Here is a 23,076-nt window from a genome sequence, read left to right as displayed (position 1 = left end):
TTATTGTTGCAATTTTCCACTATTCATTATTAGTATTTAGTATGAATTTCAAATGGCAACAAGAAAGCAAATTGGAAGAAAACTAAAACAGGGATAATATTTTCCTATTTGTTTTGGGAACCTGACAATATTGACCAGGTAATGAAACTCGTCTCCTATACATTAAAAGACCGGCATATTTGCTAGTCATTTTGTATTGATCTATTTTATAATGTATAAAGACAGTAGCACGTTACCGTACATTAGCAAGGGAAATGGTCCTCCGGTGGATGCATTCCCAATATATATTCTGGGGCCTAGTTTAATGAGCAGATGGATCTAAAAAAAATAAAAAAAAAACATTATACACTAAAATAGGAGTAGACTTTGGGACAGATTTGATTGTATTGCTATGTACTGATTGATTGCAGTTCTCAGATTAATGAAAATAACAAATTTGATTCAGAAGCATGGTTCCATCCATAGTATAGATAATGATCGAATGAACAGGAAAAAAGACAACTTTTTTTTGTCTAATGCATTTGAGATATCGATTCCCTGGAAAGCTCAGACAATGTTATACAGGTATAGGATCCCTTATCCCGAAGCCCTTTATATAGAAAGCTCTGAATTACAGGAAGGCCGTACTCCCATAGAGTAAATTTTAAGCAAATAATTCATATTTTTAATAATGATTTTCTTTTTCTCTATAATAAAAAAAAAAACAGTTGCTTGCACAGGTATGGGACCTGTTATTCAGAATGCTTGGCACCTGGCATATTCCGGCTCTTTCCATAATTTAGATCTGCATACCTTAAGTCAGGGGTCCCCAACCTTTTTTTACTCGAGAGCCACATTTAAATGTAAAAAGAGTTGGAGAGCAACACAAGCATGAGAAAGTCCATGGAGATGGCAAATAAGGTCTGCGATTGGCTGTTTGTTAGCCCCTATGTGGACTGGTAGCCTACAGGAGGCTCTGTTTGGCAGTACATCTGTTTTTTATACAACCGAAACTTGCCTCTAAGCCAGGAATTCAGAAATCAGCTCCTGCTTCTAGGCCACTGGGAGCAACATCCAAGGGGTTGGTGAGCAACATGTTGCTCGCGAGCTACTGGTTGGGGACCACTGCCTTAAGTCTACTAGAAAAACATATAAATATTTAATAAACCTAATAGGCTGGTTTTGCTTCCAAGAAGGATTAATTACAGCTTAATTTTGATCAAGTACAAGGTACTGTTTTATTATTGCAGAGAAAAAAATTTTTTTTTTTAAAACTTTTGATTATTTGGATAAAATGGAGTCTATGGGAGAAGGCTATTCCTTATTTCGGAGCTTTCTGGATAACAGGTTTCTGGATAACGGATCCCATACTTGTACTTGATGGTTGCTAAGCTGCACAAATCCATATTGGTGGCAAACCAATCCTATTGGTTTTATTTAATATTTAAGTGATTTTTAGGAGACTTAGGGGCAGATTTATCAAAGGTCGAAGTGAATTTTCGAAGTAAAAAACTTCGAATTTCGAAGTAATTTTTGGGTATTCGACTAGGGAATAGTCCAACTTCAATTCGAATTTGAAGGTCGAATTTTTTTGAAGTACTGTCTTTTTAAAACTTTGACTTCGACCATTCGCCACCTAAAAGCTGCCGAAGTGCTGTTTTAGCCTATGGGGGACCTCCCAGAACCTGTATGGAGGCAATTGGGGAAGTTTGTGAGATCGAAGGTCGCAGTTAACAAAACTTCGATCGAAGTACGATTGTACGATTCGAAGTAGACTGACTTCGACCACCATTTGATTGGTCTTTTTGAATTCGAAGTTCGAAGTTTTTTTTAACTTCGACCTTCGATAAATATGCCCCTAAATAGTAAGTATGGAGAGCCAAATTACGAAAAGACCCCTTATACATGACCAGGTCCCAAGCATTCCAGATAATAGATCCCATACATATACATTTTTATCAAACTGGCCTAAAGGGTTTCCAGGCCAATTTCTGGCTGCCCCCTTGGATTTAATTAGCATTTTGCTGTTTATGAATAGTAATAATACAAAAATAAAATCTATACCTCACTGACAAATATTATAAAAGCTCCCAAAAATGTAATGATCTCCCCCGTCAGTCTCAAGAAGTCCTCCTTAGTCTGGTATAAATCCTTAAAAAAATAAATAACGTGATTTGCAACATCAATACGAACATGTTCATCGAGTTATATATATATATATATATATATATATCAAAACAGGGGGGTTGTGGGAGCACTCTAAAGGCTTTAAAGTATATATATAAGTATAATAAATGCTATTGCATATGTACCCAAAACAGGGGTTATTTTGTTACAAAGTGAATAAAGGGAATATCTCTCCTTTAAAAGCCTGATTGCTGGCTGGGGAGGATTTAGCCCTCAGTGAAAAAACAGCGTTCAATGGACATTGATTACAGGTAATGCTAAAATGCACATAAAATATAAAACAAGTTAGGGACCGCCATTCGGGGTTTACCTTGACGTGGTATGGTGGCTTATCAATTTTATGATCATAACTTTGTAACAAAATAACCCCTGTTTTGGGTACATATGCAATAGCATTTATTATACTTATATATATACTTTAAAGCCTTTAGAGTGCTCCCACAACCCCCCTGTTTTGATATTATATATATATATATATATATAACATTTATATCAACCAAGTGTAACCTTGGTAACTTAAATTTGTTAAAAAGTTGAAACATTTTTGAAAGTTTTGACAAATCCCAAAGTAGAATATATTACTTATAATCTTCTAATCTGCATGATGCCCCAGTTTGAGTCATCATAAATCTGCCCAACACTGGTTACAGGAATTCTACCTTGCGTTCAATTCAGTTACCCACATATTTATATCAAAGTTAGAGGACTACATTCTCTATGTGAATCTTTTCCTGTAACACTTTCATTTCTTTTCATCTAACTGACAGGTAGAATTCTTAGCTATATGCAAGGCAAACGTTGGCTTCTACATCAGAAATCCTTCTCAAAAAAAAATATTCACTTTCGCAATTATTAGAATTAATTCAATTAATATTTTGAAGATGGATTGATTTCGATTATTCATTTAGGATTTTTACATAATTTGGAAAGGACTGGAAACTGGACTGAGTCCTCCGGCACAACCCTTACATTTATTAACTGTTAGAAATGTAGGACCTAGTTCCTTGGTCTTAGTTATGTCTTCTAATTATGTCTTAATAAAACACAATAGATTCCTCTGACCTTAATTCATTTCTGTTTACTGCTGGTGCTCCTGTTCTTGTGAATCCCTGTATATGATCTCTAGATATGGCATACTTACATTTCTTTTTAATTATATTACCATTATAGAACCATTTGCAACATATTGTATAAAAAACCCTCCGATGTATTATACTTACAATGACAGATACATGAGATATGACGGATACGTTCTTAAACTGGCCAGCGGTCACAGTATTGAGAGGTCTGAACATGCTCACAGTAGTAAACAGAACCATGTAGAGCAGATAGCTGATCATCCATAATAGAAAGTTTTTACGTCCAAACAATTTCCATTTCAGATTCAGCAATTCTTTGATTGGTGTTACATCGATGAGTTTAAAAACCTTATAAATAACAAAATAAGCATTAGACAAAAGATTAAGTACAACCGTTTCCCCCTTTATAAATATATTTATGTATGTATATGGGTATTTTTATTGGGGCCCTTAATACACGAGTGCACTCTCTTTTGTATTGCATATTGAGAAACAATGCATTCCATTTCTTGGTGATAATGCCTAGGCACCACTAGAACTAAAGTTACAAGAAGACAGTAGAATGGCACTTAGAAGACTTATAAAAGTACAAATTTTAGGTTTATTTTGCTCATTTCGGTCACATACTGAAAACCTTTTTGTGACCAAAATCGAACCCGTCTGTAAAGGAAACATAGAAAATACATTAAAATGTGCACTTTGAGTTCTGTCATTTTATATTGTGCTGGTGTGTTCATATGATTTACATTCTAGCCGGCGGGAAGGCAGTTCGGGGACATTAGCCGCCCCGAAGAAGAGAAGATTGTCTCCGGGCGACTAATCTCCCCGAATCTGAGCACATGTTTCTGCTCTAAGTCTACTAGAAAATCATTACACATTAAATAAACCCAATAGGCTGGTTTTGCTACCAATAAGGATTAATTATATCTTAGTTGGGATCAAGTACAAGGTACTATTTTATTTTTTCAGAGAAAAAGAAAATCATTTTTAAAAATTGGATTATTTGGATAAAATGGAGTCTATTGGAGACAGCCATTACATAATTCGGAGCTTTCTGGATATTGGGTTTCAGCATGATATAATATTATATAAATTTTTTGTTGTTTAATATCGCAATTCCTCCAAACCAATACAGCTATCCCCTCTTGTGAAAGAACAGGTTCATTATATAAAGATATGAGAGCTCATGTTAAATTCAGCTGATTATTATAACAATACATGTAAGAGCAAAATAAATGACAGTTTTGCTTAATTGTCCAAACAAAATATTTATGAGGCCTATTAATATTTACTTGGTGCCCTTTGCAGGTCTAGAATGCTAAAATGGAAATGTGTAAATGAGACAGCATGCCAGAAGACGCCGGTCAGAGCAGGAAGAAGACGCGCGTGGGAGAAGATGGCGACTGTGAACTCCGAGGACAGGACCTGCGCAGAGGGGTGAGTAACAAGTTAGGGGCATTTGCCCAGGGGGACAGGTAGGCCAGGGGGGGAGGAGGGAGGGGGTCAACACAGGGGAGGGGGGGAGGGGTTTTGCGCCCTGGGGCTTTCCTTCTCCTTTAAGTTTACTAGAAAACCATATAAACATTAAATAACCCAATAGGCTTGTTTTGCTCCCAGTGAGGATTAATTATATCTTAGTTTAGATCAAGGTCAAGGTACTGTTTTATTATTACAGAAAAAAGACATTTTAAAAATGTGGATTATTTGGATAAAATGGAGTCTATGGAAGATGGCCTTTCCGTAATTCAGAGCTGTATGTTTCAGGTATAAGTGGAAATGTCATTATCTCACAGTGATGACTGTAGGGGGCATATTTATCAAGGGTCGAATATCGAATTGAAGATACTTCGAAATTCGAATTCAAAAAGACCAACCGAAGTGAAGTCGAAGGGTTTTTTGGGGCAAAGAGGTCCGTATTTGGCCGTATTCAAATTGTAAGATCGAAGGAATAGCGCATTTGATCAAATTTGATTCAAAGTTTCCGCCCCAAAAAACTTTGATTCCTCAAAGTCCACCATTTGACTCCAAATAGGTTCTAGGTGGTCCCCCATAGACTAAAACAGCACTTCAGCAAGTGACAGTACATGATAAATTTCAATATTCGAATTTTGAAGTTTTTTTCAAATTCAAATAGAATTTGGACCATAGTCTAAGTACACAAAAAATAGCTTGAAATTTGAAGTTTTTAACTTTGAAAATTCACCTCGACCTTTGATAAATCTGCCCCTAGATGTATTGTATAGATAAGACACCTCCAAAGAATAGAATGTTTTGGGAAGCAGGATCTGACTTTGTGTCAACACGTACCATACGGTAGGGGATATTTGCTCCAATTTTATAAAAGGCTGTGCTGATGGGAATCATATTAGTCCTTTGTTTGTTACCCATTTAAAACAATGAAGTGATATCATCAATAGACAATGCAACTGAGAACAAATACAGAGAACAGAGAATTTACCTTAGAGTTTTTACTGGATGTAATAATATTTAGCACAGATCTTTCGGTATTCCACGTGTCAATATCAGTTAGGTCATAAATGCTGTATGAAACTGTACCAATAGTCCAGTATATGGCCTTTTGCTTCTTAATAAGATAGTTGAACATCTGTGGGTTTTCAAAATACACTTGATGAATATACTTGCTTTTATTGCACTCTTAGTAATACGTATGGAAAGGGATCGGTTCATAACATTATGCTGCTGCCAAAAAAAATCTACCTTGGTTGTAATTCTTTATATATTTAACTGAAGGTTCCATGATCTATTACTTATTGAAATTTCACCTCTTGATTAGTGCCTTTTCCAACATTTATCTTCCCTGAAATTTATCATCACACAATTATATCTACAAGCTTTTTTTTTGTCCTCTCAAATCCAGCAGGACTTGTCACCCATGCATACCTAAATGCACAGAAGTATTAGACAATACAAGAAGTCATGGATAAGGAAGACCCAGCATGATCAGACAAGTTGTTCTGTTACTGATGAACTGTTTATAATGCTGAACTTCTTGGAAGTCTCTCTAGAATGATTAGTATTCAGAAAGTACACCCTATTTAAGACTGTTTATACATTTCTCCAGTTTCTACTGGAGCCGATACACAGCCGCCTCAGTTTTTTTTTTTTTTTAATCTTGCCACCTTTTGCAAATATTTCACTCACTCCCTCATTATGTTCAGTAGAACTTTTAAGTCTTTCTTTTCTACTGTAGAAAACATCTCACTATGCAAATGGAAGACAAGGAGACCCACCATAAACAGCATGGGAACCCAATTTTGGGTCACAACCCATAAGTTAAGAATCATTGTTCTATACTATATACCTAGCTGAAAGTCTGATATTGCTGATCTGGTATTAACCGATCCTATATTGAGCTGTAGTAAATGCAGCCTAGGATTTTCAGTGTGTAAACATAACAAAATATACTAGGTACTGTATCTTTAAAATATATGAAACCGAAAGTGCCAGTGCTAGAAAGAGCTAACATTTTATTAAAAATTCTAAATATAGACTTTTTTTTTTACAATCAGGACCCAATGACTCATTTCAGTTAATGGTACCCAGTGCTTCTATGATAATAATTGGTTAGCAAGGGATAAATAAACTGTTCAGAGACTTCTTGCCTATACCAAAGCTTACATAGCTAAGAGTATTCTTATTAGGGTTAGTAAGTACTACAAATAAAAAAATGGCAAAAATAAAGTATGCAACAGAGCACAAAATTGATGCCTTCCTAATGGAGAGATTCAATTTAATTTTTACAATGCTGGTTCTCTAATTAACATTTTATTTTTCTATAACACAAATGAAAAGTATGGTGTCATGTGCACTGAGTGTTACAAATGCATCAAAAATTTCAGCACCCAAGCTTTGTCTGCAATAATGGAAGGATCGTCCATTGAAGTGTTTTTATATATGAGCTCACTATTAATATGTGCCAAAAATTGCTCAGGAAACTAACATAGTTCTACCAGCTGGTCACATTTACTCTGATACAGTGATATTCAAATATAAAATGAAAATTTAAAGTTGCATTCATGTGGTGCTGGCTTAAGGCGAGCAGTTTAGTTCTACATTGGGATTAATGTAACCTTATATTATTGAGAGAGAGAGTTTATTTTTTTCCCCAAAATTTGATCAGCATTCTCCTAAAATGTTTTCGCTTGAGCATGTTGAGGGGCCCACTGCATTATTTATGACTTTTGCAAGAAAATGGAATTTCACAACGTTAACAAAGAAACTTAGCCAATGTTGCTAGTTAGAAGTACGGTTATGATGAATAATTGAGAAACATTTTCACTAACTTCGATGTCTCCCTCATTGGCTGCCAACTTTAATGTAGTGAAGCCATCATTATTTTGTAGGTGTTCTACACCGTGAGAATCCTTGGGCGGCACAAGTGATAAGATCATGGCATACATAAGACAGGCCAGTTCTTTATTTGGCTGCAGAACCAGGATATGGAGCACTGTATTACCTAGAACAAAGTAGCAGAAGGTTAGAAGAAATATATTATTTGTTTATTGATACGTTTATTTGCCAGTTGTAAACATACTGTACAATGAAACAATTGTAAAAAAGTAATCTAGAGAACTGAGGCTTTGAAAGCATGATGTAAAGGGTACATTAAACCAGGGCTATCCAACTGGAGATCTGTGGGCCCTCATAGTATTTTGATGGTCCTCAATCTGCCCATTGACTTCATTTTAGAAGCATCCAATATAGTTTGCCCATTACCCACAACATGGAAAAAGTAGAGAGAGCACTTTGTCAGAGGAGAAGATACACTACCTTAAAGGTGAATATATACTACCTTAAAATTTGCGTAGCTCACAGTGCCAGGCTAAATGATTGCCTCTTCAACCCCGAGATGATGCCATCCCACCTTTCATGACTACTGAGCACAACAAATCACCCCCCCCCCAACCTCAGCTGGCTGCCTCAGTTTCTTTTGTGCATTCACAAAACGTAAATAGAAACAATACAAAAATTCTTTCCACAAAGTAAATTTGCATTGCTTGTATACCAGTCACCCACTAAAACAGGGGTCCCCAAACATTTTTTTTTTTTTTTACTGGTGAGCCACATTGAAATGTAAAAAGATTTGGGGAGCAAAGCTCATAGGGAGTGCAAAATAAGGGCTGTGATGGACAGTTTGGCAGTACCATGTGGACTTGTTGCCCACATGAGGCTTCTGGGAGCAACATTAAATAAGTCAGCCAACAACATGTTGCTTGCGAGCCACTGGTTGGCGATGACTACAATAGAGTTTATTAGGATCCTATGCTTCCTGCAGCTTTCACTAATACTGTACTTCTCCTAAAGGTACTGTGTAAGACAATTCAACAACTGCAGGGTTTTTTGTGGTCCCCTGAAAAATATAAAAAATGGGGGTTTAACACAGTGGTGTAACTAGATGTTACTGGACTCCACAGCAAATTAATTTTAGGGCGCCCAACATATCAGGAGATTGTCCTGTTTTACAAGTATATGTTGAAATTACTCATTATTTGGGGCGCATGGGGCCCCCTATGCCTGCTGGGCCCCGCTGCAGCAGCAGGGTCTGTTTCCTCTATAGTTATGGCCCTGGTTCTACTGTATATATCTTTTGAGGGGGAAACAAGTAAGACATAACGGAGTACAATGCTAGCAGCAAGGTAACAGAGAATCTGACGTTTATGAAAACAAATGCACAGTATAATATTAAAAAAAAATTTCCAGTTTGTGGTGCAAATTTACCTAAAGAATCCTGGGCATTCAGAGGTGCTTTGTGATCCACCAGAAAAAGTTTTGTAATTTCCTTATTTCCTGTACATGCTGCAAATGATAATGGATATTCCCCTAAAAGAGTCAATGGAGTTTCATTAAAGTACCAAAATATTTATACAAACAACCATATGTACTTTCAGGGTTACATTAATAAAATTATGTAAAAAATAATATTCCAAACAAATCAAGCTTATTTATACAACAGTGTAATTATTTAAGATTAAATAATTTTAAAATTATATTGTAAAAAGAGGCTCTGGCCCATTGACTTCGGTTAAACCAGTCTAAGGCATTTGTTTGCCCTAAACTAAATGGTATATCTTTATAAATAACACCAATTAGCATTAGATCATGCCTAAAGATGATGCCTATTAGTTTGAAGAGCCTTGTTTACTGGAACTGACTGAGAATGTTTAAATCATTGTTGTTCCATCTGCAGAACATTGTTGCTGCAAAATAAACCATGAAAGAAGCATACCCACTATTAGTTCAATAAGCAGAGCTTGGACTGAACATACGTTTTACCTATTAATATTTTTTGTTATTTATTGCACATAAACAGGGCAGGGTTAAATGAGCTTCTCATTATCTCAGAGCCGAACACATAGCAGCTGGGGAAGGGAGGAGTCTGTTTATACAGAGTGCTTCTCAGTGGACTGCTGATTTGTTTTAATTCTGCTCGTAAGCAGTAAAATGTTGCTTCACCTTCAGTTTTAGATTTTGCCGTTTAGAGCAAGAAATAAGAAAAAGATTTTCAGAACAAGCGCTATTCATTGCACTGATGTTGAAAAAGGGGGTATACTGTCTTTTTATAGTGTGATAAATGCTGATAGACTAGCTTGAGGATGGAAGCAAGACTAGTGACATTTAGCTTAGAAGGTAATGAGTTTGTAACATTCCATTTATTCTTCTAGGTTCATTAGTACAGTTGCCTGTAAAACAGCCAATAACATGACTGTTCTTGAAGTATGGAGGTGGGGTGAAAGAAGGTCAATTTACACATTCTTATTGTATATTGGGGGAACAACTGGGCATGCTTCTTATTACTGGTGTTATAAAATAATGTTGTAAAATGTATGGTTTTGTGTTGTGAAGCTCACTTGCATTCGGAAAGGTGCACAATTGCAGCACTCACAGCTGTCAATCAATAATTAGCATTTCCTGTAGGTAGAATAATGTTTGTCCATTTCCTGTTGATTGCTATGATTTACTGCACATTTTTCCTGTGTTACGAAATGTGGCATTTCAAATTTAAAGTGAATAATTCAGTCCAAATCCATTTCTCTAAATACATTCACATTTATTTTTCCAATTTTTTTTTAAAAAAACTGTAGAAATCAGTACACTATACATGGTGGATAAATCCTTAACTCCAAATGCGTTTCAGCCCCTCCTGGGTAAATGTGGCCCAATGACTACAGCTATTGTAATGCAATTCTATGATCTAACCGCATATCTAAAACATTTCCTAATCAAGCTACCATACTTTCTTTCTTTGCAAGTTTAAAATTGGAAAAATGTGCTGACATACTATACTTCCAATGTGCCGAATAAGCTCTCATAGCCAAATAAATATTTCAGTGTTAAACATAGAAATGAGCGGAAAGTGCTAAATGCTTCCGCTAATGATACCATTATAAAGCTCGCTGTACAGGCTAATCGGCACTTATTTGGGCAAGTAATATTGCAGCTGATTGCCAAGTACTGAATTGAGAAAGTATAATATGGCTTAGATCTAAGTATATTTTGAATAGCAAAACATGACTGTGCACTCTAGATTAAGTGAAGGCAACATAAAAACTTGGCACAAACGCACAAGAAAAAGAATGAACATTTGTATTAATACAAAAAGGGGCAGCCAAAAATATAGGTATGGGATCTGTTATCCAGACGAACCTGCGGTTTTCCGGATAAGGCATATTTTCGCAATTTGGATCTTGATAACTTAAGTGGACTAGAAAATCATATAAACATTAAATAACCCCAATAGTCTAGTTTGGCTTCCAATAAGGATTTATTTTATCTTAGTTTGGATCAAGTACAATGTACTATTTTATATTATTATAAAATAACAAGTATAAGTTTAATTAAGTATAAGTATATAAGTATTAGTATAATAATACATTCACTGGTACAAGTATGGGACCTGTTATTGGGAACTGGGGTTTTCTGTATAAGGGATCTTTTCGTAATTGGGATCTTCATACTTTAAGAAGACTAGAAAATCATTTAAACTTTAAATAAACCCATTAGGCTTGTGGTACCTCAAATAAGGATTAATTATATCTTAGTTTGGATCAAGTAGAAGAAACTGTTTTATTATTACAGAGAAAAAGGAAATCATTTTTAAAAATTAGAAATATTTGGATAAAATTAAGTCATTGGGAGATGTCTTTCCCATAATTCAGAACTTTCTGGATAATGAGGTTCCAGATAACGGATCCCATACCTGTAGCATTTAGTTCAATACATCAGTTAAATGCAGGGGAACAGTGTAGAATGTTAAGATAAAATATTCCCAGCTGTCTATAACATAGCCATAGTAAAGTCATGTTAAGATTGGCAATTGTTTTTAACCAGAATTGTATACACTCATTTTTGGACCCATATCATGAGGTTGTCACGGACCTGAAGAGAACAGAAATTACATACACCATTATTAAATTTGTCACAAAACTGCAGGAAAATTTGTCAAATGGTGAAAATGTGTCAGTCAATGGTTAAACATCTTTTGCATTCTTAGTGTGTACAACTCCTGATTTTGGAAAATATAGTTCCAGCATAGAAGTATAATATTAAGAGTTTAATTTCTATTAACGGAGAAAGAAATTCTAGGACTAAGCTGTCTAGAACATGTGAAAATCATGTTTTAAAAATCTAATTATTAACTATGTATACAATAAAGAGAAAACCTTTGCATGGACAAATATAGCAAACCAGACTGTGAGTGGTGGGGCACCTTTATTAATAGTAGGGGTAAAGGCCAAGCAACAGAAAGGCATTTAATGCATATGGCCTGGTCATTGCCCCAATGAGTAGTTTTTAACTGTCTGAATATACATGACAAGGCAGTCTATATTAGAGGTTATACTGGGAAAGGGTAATTTCATCATGCTATGTTATAAGTGGAAGGAGCAGTAAATTTCCCTTTGATTTGGGATAGTTAAGGGAGTGCCCCACGCCCCCACCAAAGAATGTATGATCTCTTCCTCTCCATAAACATGTGTGTTGGGTTACGTCACATCCCGTGTGCTCATTCCTTAGCTCTCCTGTCCGTAGCTCACAAAAGAACATTAGATAAGAAAAATTGGGAAACCATATAGAGATTTCCAAAGTGTAGAGGATTAAAGCATTTTTATGTTGCCTGTGAATGGAATCGTAAGCAACCACAGAAAAGAACTGAAGCCAGGGGAGTTGATAGCAATACATATCTTACCAAAGTAGCACAGGCTGTTATTTCCAGGTACAAAGCAGGTTCCGGAGGCTCTGGCGTTGATAACATCTGCACCATACTTTAGTAACAGTTTAACACATTCTATATCTTGTTTCAGGATAGCTATATGAAGAGCAGTTTCACCTGAAACACAGCCAAAGGTGCATCACTAGAATTTTGCACTGTACTTACCACTAAACAAGGACGCTGATAAAATATGCATAGTGCAAAGCGTATAGGTTTCAGCAAAGGCCAGCTCTATGCATTTTTCATAAGCATTTCTCTTTATAGGGGATATCTGATAGCATGACTCTAAATAAATCTTCATTTGTACGAATGCATTGATACTTAAATTGTGTATACAATAGGAACAAGATTGGTCCCAGCCCTTAAACACTAAGGGGCAGATTCACTAAGGGTCGAATTTCGAAGTTAAAAATACTTCGAAATTCGACCCTCGAATTGAAATCCTTCGACTTCGAATATCGAAGTCGAAGGATTTAGCGCTAAACGTTCGTTCGATCGATCGAAGGATTTTTCGTTCGATCGAACGATTAAATCCTTCGAATCGAACGATTCGAAGGATTTTAATCCAACGATCGAAGGAAAATCCTTCGATCAAAAAAAGGTTAGCAAACCTATGGGGACCTTCCCCATAGGCTAACATTGACTTCAGTAGGTTTTATCTGCCGAAGTAGGGGGTCGAAGTTTTTTTTAAAGGGAAAGTACTTCGACTATCGAATGGTCGAATAGTCGAACGATTTTTCGTTCGAAACGTTCGAATCGAAGTCGAAGGTCGTAGTCGAAGGTCGAAGTAGCCCATTCGATGGTCGAAGTACCCAAAAAATTCTTCGAAATTCGAAGTATTTTTCATTCGAATCCTTCACTCGAGCTTAGTGAATGGGCCCCTCATTCTTTTCTTTCTATTCCTTTCTATCCCAGCATGTAGAGATCCTTGTGTGAAAGCAAAAGTTTTTAAAGTGCACACCTGCAAGCAGTACCCCTCCAGGAATAAGTTAAAGATTGAGGCCCAACAGCGCAAATAAAAATACTGCATTCAATTGTAAAAAAAAAAACTTTAGAATGTTTTAACGTTTTAAATTAAATAAAGTTATATTTATATATATATTGGAAATTTATTACAATCTACAAGAGCTGAGGTGGGGAAACAATTGCGTTTGACAAAAAAATGTTCACCAGTGTAAAGTTAGTTTGGCAAAACTTGTTTCAGCAAATTGCCAATGTCTTTGTGAATTTTCATTTTTGACAAACATATTGAAATTTTTTACTTTAACCCTTGGTCCTACATATTACTGAAACTTTTGCCCATTCCTCCTGACTTTTTTTTTTTTTTTGCAACTTTTCTACCTCAATGACATCATAAAAAGCTAAAAACTAAATTCAGAAAGTGTCTAAACCTACCTTTATACATGTCTGAGGTCATGGCATCATTAACTAAGGTCGGTACATGTTCTAATATTACTTTGGCGAGTTCTCTCTTTCTGTCGAGTATGGCAGTATGAAGGATTGTTTCTCCCAGATTTCCTAAACATAATTAAGCAATTAAACAACAGAAACATATTTTATGTGCATAATTCAAGGACTTGTTCGAGTATCTGCAGACCTGCTCTAAAACCCCATTTTACAGCAAGTGCCTTGAAAGTTATTCATGTATTCACTGCACAAAGCAACACAGTCCCATTAAAGGGGACCTGTCGTCCTAAGAAATAATTCCAAATTATCTTCTATCATGTTAGTCGAGCAAAATAAAATTTACTTACACTACATTTATTATTTACATTTTGTTTCCTTCCGTCTTGGAATTACACAATCACAGCAAGCAGGCAGGAGCCATTTTCTGAACACTTATTACAGTAAGACAAATTGTGTATCACCTCAAAATCTTAAGTATGCACCAGAATGGGGGACCTAATGCCCATGCATAGTACCCTACCAAATTATAGAGCGTTAGGAGGGAGGGGGAATGTGTGGAGAGCAGTGACATCTAGGAAGTGTTGAATAGAAAGTGAAAGTAATTGACTGCCCCACCTCTATGCCTCAGGCATAGAGGCGGGGCAGGTAATATTTGATTAACAGCTCAGTTATTTAAACACCTTTATAACAGGTATGGATGCTTTAATGAAAAAAAGAATTTGGGTTCCATGTTTAATTTGCAAATTATTTTTATTATGCAGCTTATTATATGTAGATGACAGGTCCACTTTAACAAATGTCCAGCTTCATACAACAGATCCCAGTAATCACCCTGCGGATCAATCAATTAAGCCATCAACAAGTGTTCAGCAAATGTCATGCCTGTTATGTTACTGGTTCAGGGAGATCATACCCATAATAACACAAATGAATGTATCACCTGGTGGAAACACCTGTCTAAATATGTGCCACTGTGAGCACCACAGATGCTGCTCTATTTAAAGGGGTGGTTCACCTCTATGTTAACTTCTAGTATGTTTATATGGCCAATGCTAAGCAACTTTTCAATTGGCCTTCATTATTTCTTCTATATCGTTTTTGAGTTATTTGCCTTCTTCTTCTAACGCTTTCCAGCTTTCAAATGGGGGTCACTGACCCAATCTAAGAAATACATTTGTATTGTTATTGCTACTTTTTATTATTTATATTTCTATTAAGGCCTTCCATTATTCATATTCCAGTCTCTCGGTCAAATCCATGCATGGTTGGCAGAAAAATACTGACTCTGCCAACCAGATAGCTGTAACTGCAAACTGGAAAGCTGCGGAATAAAAAGCTACAGTAAATAACTCAAGAACCACAGATGATAAAAACTGAAAACCAATTGCATATGGTCTCAGAATATCACTCTTTACATCATACTAAACAATAATTTAAAAGGTAAACAACCCCTTAAAGAAGTCCATGGAAGTAGAGAACAAAAAGTCTGTAGTGCCAGACCAGAAAGAGCAAGAAGAATTCTGGATAGAACATAATTGCATGTTTTTTGAAATTTTGTAAGCCAGATGATAACTAAAAATTTTTCTGAAATGAAAATGAATGGTAATACCCATTAAAACATGAATGAACATCTGATCTGAAATTACATTTTAGTGGCCCCTAATAAGTTTATTTGACATCAGTTAGAAAATACTGCATGCGTTTCATTAACAAAATAAGGAACAGTAACAACTAAAAATGTAAGTGTTTTAAAGTAATGAAAATATCATGCAGTGTTGCCCTGCACTGTTAAAACTGATCTGTTTGCTTCAGAAACACTATTATAGTTCATATAACTAGCTGCTGTGTAGCAATGGCGGAAATTGAAAAACGGCTATATGGCACAGGTTAACTAATGGATAACAGATAACACCATTATGTTCTACCTGAGCCTTTTCTCCATTGAATGGCTGCCCCCATAGCTACACAGCAGCTGATTTATATAAACAATAGTAGTGTTTCTTAAGCAAACACAGCAGTTTTACCAGTGCAGGGCATCACTGCATTATATTTTCATTACTTTAAAACACTTTTATTTTTTGACGTTACTGTTCCTTTAATATATCATTACTATAAAAGCATCATGAACATTCAGCTTAGGCAAACTAATTAAGCAGCTATGGGGTGAAGGAAATGAATGTAAACTCATTGCATCTGCACTTACTTATCTGCCTACAGCCTTTCCAAACATATTTCTTTCTGCAATGAATGGACAATATCACTGACTAGACAAGTCAGCCTGTTACTAGGCACCTTTGGTTAGGCAGTGCCAGTGAAGTAAATAGATGAATGTGTGTCCTATTGATTCATTCCGTGAGTGTGCTGCCTGCTCTGCTAAGAATTTGACATTGTCTGTAATGTGCAATGCAAGTGGCACTATGGAAAGTCCTATGCCTGATCCCAGCTATGCCTTAGGCATAGAGGCGAGGCAATTACTTTCACTTTCCATTCTGTGTTTCCTACATGTTGTTGCACTCCCCACATCCCCCTCCCTGTTCACAGTCTATAATTGTGTAACCAATGCAAAGGCAAGGGCATCAGGTCCCCCATTCTGGTGCATAAACAAGATTTTGAGGCGTTACAATGCTTGTCGTAATAACAGTATCCACAAAATGGCTGCTGCCTGCTTGCTGTGGTGGTGAATTCCAAGGCAAACAAGATTTAAATAATTTACAGAGTGTAAGTAAAGTTTATTTAATAAATTTAAGAATTTGGTGACAGGTCCCCTTTAAATTTCACAACAGAAAAAGCTGGCAGACGCATTTTTTTATAACTCGCAGCATGTGTGAGAGCACAGTCAGTAATGATATCTAAACCCCTTTTCCCAGTGGATCTGGGGAAGTACGTTTTAGTCCCCCCCCCAAAAAACTGCTAAGATTATCCCCCTATATGTAATATTGTTTGCCCAGGTGCAGTAACCCATAGCAACCAATTAGATGTTTGCATGACCACTAAATGCTACCTGCTGGTTGGTTTGGTTACTGCACCTGAGCAAACTTACTGTATTAATGTGTATTACGTTCAGAATAATATATGTACCATTGTTTGTATTCACACCTTAGAAAGCCTAGTGTTACTGTATTCACTGCAATCACCCAAAACATAGGACCCCCTCTTAAATAATCCCTTTAATTTTTGAATGACAACAAAAAACATACCCCACAAAACACATTCTGCAGAGATGAAGCCATTGTTCTCACTCATTCTAGAATCTTGGCTTATTACTATATAAATTTGCAGCAACGGTTAAACCACAGTACAATACCTGGCATTCCCATGGGGCTGGGCTACTGGTGAACATTAGTAGCAAGAGAGTTGCACATTAAAGAAACTTGCAACAGTCTACGACCCTTTAGTGTAGGTCACTGTGGGTCATAACTGTATTACGGGTCTGTCCTTCTTGATTAACATCTCAAGCGATGGTTTGTAGTGAGCAGATCCAAGACATGTCTCGTAGAGGAGTCAGGCTATGCTGAAATCAATTTAACACTAGAGCGCTGATATGAACTTGGCTGATTCCCATCTAATTCAGTATAATTAATAGCCAAAATCAACAAGGGAGAAAATGGGTTGTCACCTCTAGCAAAAGGATCAACATGTTTACTTTTCAGTAGTCTCTCCATAGCTAAGGAGTCATTTGTACGTGCAGCTTGAAACAAAAGTCTGGTGCTCCTGAAATAAAATAACACAAACTAGCATCGGCAGTGAGAAGTTAAACTCTTATTTGCTTCATGGGTGAACTGTGGCCCCAGATACAACTGACCTTATAATAAATGTAACTGCAGATTACATTGTCGGTTAAGATACAGTGGGTCAGGATTTTTCTGCTTGTATATTACACACACTATTTCCAGAAGAGCACACTAAGGGCTCTTACTAAATATATTATTTAAATATACGTTCTGCTATATGGAATGTATGGGTTAGCAGAGCCAATTCTTTTCGATGTTGCTTGTGCTCACAGAACTATGCTAAATTACTGAAGGCAGCAGAGAAGCAGAATGTAGGGGCCGATTTTTTTCTGGTTTTTTTGGGAGGGAAAACTCAAATTTTTAGAGGGAAAAAAAGTCATACAATCCAATTTTCATACATTTTTTCGAGAGTTTCCCGCACCGACTAATTTAAGCAGATTATTTGATAAATGAGTTACATTTGTGGATGACAGTTAGGGCGACTTTATTTGAAGAAAAAAATTAGATAAACTCGAGTTTTAGTAAATACCCCACCCCGTAGTGTGACAGGACAGTCCCATTAGTACAAACAACACAGAAAAGAAAGTGCTAAGTAACACATATTAAAACACTGGTGCAAGAGCCATAGAGCTTTTAATTTTTTAATACTGCAACCAACAGAGAGGCTGCTACCCTGTCTGATTGATCAGTCCAAAAGATGTACAGATGTTTTACATTATTTTAGGTCTATAACAGGAAAAATAACAGTAAGGATGAAGTGGCTAATGCTAGTGACATTCGCCAGCGTTACCATCCTCAGGGCCATCGTCTATTCACTAACAGGCACAGGCGTCATTTCGCAAGCGAAGGAGACCGTCGCTAGCGTTTGTTCGCACTCTATCGCCAGACGACTTTTCGCTCTGGTGTAAGGTCGTTACTCCACAAATTCAGTAAAGTGCAGATTTTACTGAAAGTTACCTCTTTTGCCAGATTTGACTTCACTACCTCAGACCACGCAAAGTGCTAAAAAGAAGCTAGATCTTCCTCAATCTTCTGTCACTTACATCATATCCTGTGTGCTGAAAATGCATAAGTTCAAAAAACGCTGGCGACTTTTCCTTTTTTTAAGCAGGATTGCCTGCATAAGTCCTAACTAACTTTTTTTGGGTAACCAGTTTTCTCCAGACATTTCATAACATATGGAACATTAATTTTACAGTGGGCTCATGTGTAGGGCATTATATACATTCTCTTGTATTTATTAAGATCCCTGGACATTTTTAATGAAAAAAGTGGTAACTTCAAGCACCAACATTTATAAAAAAGACCTCCATACAACTCTAAACTACCCGCCATATGCAAATTGACCTAAGCGCAAGATCCCTAGTGAATTTTCACTAGGCACAAACGCACTCCAGCACAACTTCGCTATGAAATGCTCGCACTGTTGAAGTAACGCTAGCGTTCGCCATTGTTCAGCGCCCAGGACGAAACTTTGCAAATTAGTTAATTAACATAGTCGTATCGCATTTGCGCCTGGCGAAGTGGTGCGGTGTTTAAAGCTGACGCTGGGGAAAATTCGCCCATTAGTGAATCTAACCCATAGACCCCGTTTTATCAAAATAATCCAATTTTATTCCTTTATTGGAGGCAGACCAATCCTATTGGGTTTATTTATAGTTTAAAAGTCTATTTAGTCAATTTAAAGAATGAAGATCAAAATTATGGAAAGATCCCTTATCTGGAAATAGCCAGGACCCAAGCATTCTGGATAACAGGTCCCATACATATTTTAATGCTCAGTCTGAAAGTGGCTTATTTTTTGGTGCAAAAATAATGACTTTTTCAGTAATATCAGATTGCCCACCATTAATACTATTTATACAGAAATATACTGGATAATATAGTTAGCTCAGTTTTCATCATGATATTGTTTTGTCATTTATTTTTCAAAAGGAACAAACACTGAAATCTTTTTCCCTCCAAGCTGAGAATCCTTTATTTATTGATACATATTGCATACCTTTCAGATTCATCCATAGTTGCACACGTTCAATATATCCTGCCAGGGGAATAGAAGAGCAATACACATATATATATCTGTATATAATCCATGTTTTGTTTTATTTGATTTGGACATTTTATAGCTAGCAGACACAAACCTTTAATAACTGCTGGAGGTGAGTACATTTATATAGAGGCTTATGTCTCAGATACTGTATTCTGTCACTGTAACTTCTGCATTTGGCATTTAAGGCATTCTTAGGATATGAATCCACATGTCTTTTTAAGTGCATTTGCTTTGAATTTGTATATATTCCATTGTGGGGTAATGGAATTGATTTTAATGTCTAACTACCCTGTTGTGGAATAGTGAATACCCAATTTATAACACTTGTGGGTACACATTGTATTATTTTGATTGGTTTCAGGTCAATTTTGCCCTAACCATAAGAGCGGTGTTTAAAAACTGTGGATTTTTTACATCTAGAAATTTTTCTTCTTCTGCCCATTGTTAGTTTGTCATGACTAAAGAATCAAAAGATTCTGTTGTTTTAGCAGCTAATGGGCCTGCTGAATGGTTTCCTGTGTTCTCTCCCTTGGGCAAGAACCAAGGACAAACAACTGCTGTCATACTGTTTGGTTCTAAAGTTGATAAAACCTCTGTTTTGGCTAAACAAACCTCCTCTTTGAACTACTTGATTCCAGAAACACATCTATTTGTGGATATTTATATCCTAGAATGCCGAATACAATTAGCCACCTTTTGGTTGCTAAATACTAAGAAAAGATGGAATCTGTAGTAGAATACAGTGAAACCTCAATTTTACATCATGATTTTAAGTTTTCCCGCATTTTACATTTTAATTGTTTTCCCACCAATTTGCAATGCACTTAAATGAGTGATTTTCCCTGATTTTACATAAACTGTTGTCCTAATGTACCCAAAAAGTGGTTTATCCTCTATGAATGTTATTATTAATGAAATCAGAGGTTTAAAATACTAACTAGATGCATATTGTATCATATGTAAATTCTAATTAGTGTGCACCCCATACAGTCCTGCACAAATCACTTATTGCGTTGGTTGTACATGTGACTGTCAGAGAGGCCTTGCAAATACTCCCCTTAATCTAACATAATGCTGCAATGCTTAAACCTTGTAATTAACACAGTAAATATTGAATTTCAAAGTAAAACTGACTTTTGTGCTCAACTCCTTGAGTACTCTAAGAATAAGTTACATTTCCCTTATTTTACATTTTCCCATATTTTACATAATTTCTGGTCCCCTGAAAAATTTAAAATTGGGGTTCTGCTATATTTAGTTTTACTTCGTTATACAGGAGGTTTGATGGCAAATAACGGGGATCCACATTGTATATATTGCAACACTAAGGACAAGTCTGAAATCATTTTTCTGTTGGAGTACCTGCATCATTAGTGTCAAGGTATAAAATAGACCCATGCTTTCATCATTAAGGAACTTTATTAGTGGGTCATATCATATTTTCCTTTTTACATGCTTTACCAAAACAAGCTGCTTCTCTATAGGGCAATTTGTAGTACAGGTGTGGGACCTGATTCCATTATTTGGATCTACATATCTTAATGGCAAGGCCAGACGTGGCGTTTTTCCGTTGGGTTTTTAAAAAACCTCTGTCCAGCGTAAATACACATGAACTGCACTACCAATGAAACGAATGGAAAACGCACTATGGCAATTCTCACAGGGTGCTTGCAAGCTGAAATCTGCCACGGGACGCCAGTATTGGTGTTTGTTTAGCAGAAACGCCAATATGTCGAGAAACTACCAAATCAATAGACTCTACCGGATCTGCAAGTTTGAAACCACACTTTACGCAAATACGCAGCATATTTTAAATATGGCATCTAAATTCTCGCAAGATAAATGACGCATATACATTTTTACAGCCAGTGACGTAATTACATGTGTATTGACGATCATCCCTGCTCAATTTTGCATGTAAATAATTTTTCTATTACTAAATAGCTTTTCTATTTTCTATTTCCAGCCATTGGAATTATGGGGAACGAGAACAATGAGAAGTGCATGTTGGGCAAAGAATCCTACGTGCTGAAAAACGCATGTTGACGGTCATGTGTGGTTTCAGTGTCGTATTTACGCCTGATGGACCGCTTTTAAAAACGTGATGTAAAAACGCCATGTCTGGCCTTGCCCTAAGTCTGCTAGAAAATAATTTAAACATTAAATAAACCAAATAGGCTGGTTTTGTTTCCAATAAGGATTACTTATATCTTAGTGAAAAAGGAAATTATTTTTTAAAATTTAGATTTGTATAAAATGTTTATGGCAGGCAGCATTTTCTTAATTCTGAGGTTTCTGGATAACGAGTTTCTGGATAACAGATCCCATACTTGTACAGAATGCAATTTTGCAGATTAACTTTATACTACATGTTATGAACAGTTCCTTAGAAAAATGCAATATCCCCACTTCCTCTCCTGCAGAACTTCTTTGTGTGTTTTTGGTTCTTCGACTGTATTATTTTGTGTGTAAAGAAATTTCCCTGCTGGGAATTGGATGTTTCGGCCTCTTGACCTGGACTTGAGTCCACCTCCCTGCATGTAACCAGCTTGCCAGAAGGAAGAGAAAACCAGCTAGCAGTATGGGGATCAAGCAAGGGGTAGAGTATGATAGCAGCACATGCAGGTAAGTTTTAATGGTAACAGGTATAATATTCTGTGAGGGGCCTCCTTATCTATATTTGAAGTATTGTTGAACTTAACTGTTGTTGAAGCCCTGATCTCCTGCTTGAGAGCTATGCAAAATGAACCCCTATTTGAAATGAATTACATGCATACAGCTCTATGAACATCAAACTCATCTTAAATACAATCAATGTGAGTAAATCTAGGTAAATACTTTCCTTAGCAGTTGCACCCCCTACCTAAATTAAATTATACTTATTGTCCTATATTATTGGTTAGCAAATGTCAAACAAATCACTGACTTTATTGGACAGAGACATGACATGCAAATAAAACTATTATTAAAAAAAGACAAAATCTTACCTGAGTGATTTGGGCTTCCTAGAGCAGGTTGTTGTTGTGTGGCACAAGTTAATGGCGACAGTTTCTCCCTGTTAGATGTCAACACTGAAAAGTGTCTCCATTGGTCAGAGGCTGCTCAAACCAGACTTTTCCCATTTTACTGGAAAATAAAACCTGCAATGCCTGTGCCTGGGGCTTAATAATACATATTCAGAGAAAGAGTGTAAGATAAATTTCTGTGTTTTTTTAACACTTGTTTTATATCTCGGGATTAACCTGAATCTTTGTCCAACACAGAAATGCATTTCATTAAATTCACTCAATTGGCCAGCAGTGTCATGGGTTCTCTTATAAAGGCTAAAAGCTAAATACTGTGCCCCCAAGCCTACGGAAACCTCAGATTGTTACACTACACAAATATATATATATATATATATATCCATGCACT

At 36.3% G+C, this 23,076-nt stretch overlaps 1 protein-coding gene across 1 annotated transcript in view; it reads right to left on the bottom strand.

The window, feature by feature from the left end:
• LOC108717021 (transient receptor potential cation channel subfamily V member 6) overlaps positions 1-21,333 on the bottom strand; it is a 33,772-nt gene extending 12,439 nt beyond the window's left edge. Inside the window, exons 1-10 of the mRNA XM_018263728.2 lie at positions 19,615-21,333; positions 17,498-17,592; positions 13,870-13,992; positions 12,451-12,591; positions 8,985-9,086; positions 7,550-7,722; positions 5,704-5,850; positions 3,387-3,593; positions 2,044-2,130; positions 242-318 (exon numbers count right to left, since the gene is read on the bottom strand). Of these exons, the coding sequence (XP_018119217.1) occupies positions 242-318; positions 2,044-2,130; positions 3,387-3,593; positions 5,704-5,850; positions 7,550-7,722; positions 8,985-9,086; positions 12,451-12,591; positions 13,870-13,992; positions 17,498-17,592; positions 19,615-19,631 (1,169 nt within the window). The 5' untranslated portion in view covers positions 19,632-21,333. The remainder of the gene's footprint in view (positions 1-241; positions 319-2,043; positions 2,131-3,386; positions 3,594-5,703; positions 5,851-7,549; positions 7,723-8,984; positions 9,087-12,450; positions 12,592-13,869; positions 13,993-17,497; positions 17,593-19,614) is intronic.
• Positions 21,334-23,076: the final 1,743 nt, after the last annotated feature.

This window comes from Xenopus laevis, chromosome 5L (assembly GCF_017654675.1).
Source record: "Xenopus laevis strain J_2021 chromosome 5L, Xenopus_laevis_v10.1, whole genome shotgun sequence".
Lineage (NCBI taxonomy): Eukaryota > Metazoa > Chordata > Amphibia > Anura > Pipidae > Xenopus > Xenopus laevis.
The sequence above is the reverse complement of the archived record's forward strand: the minus strand, read 5'-3'. Positions and strand labels throughout refer to the sequence as shown.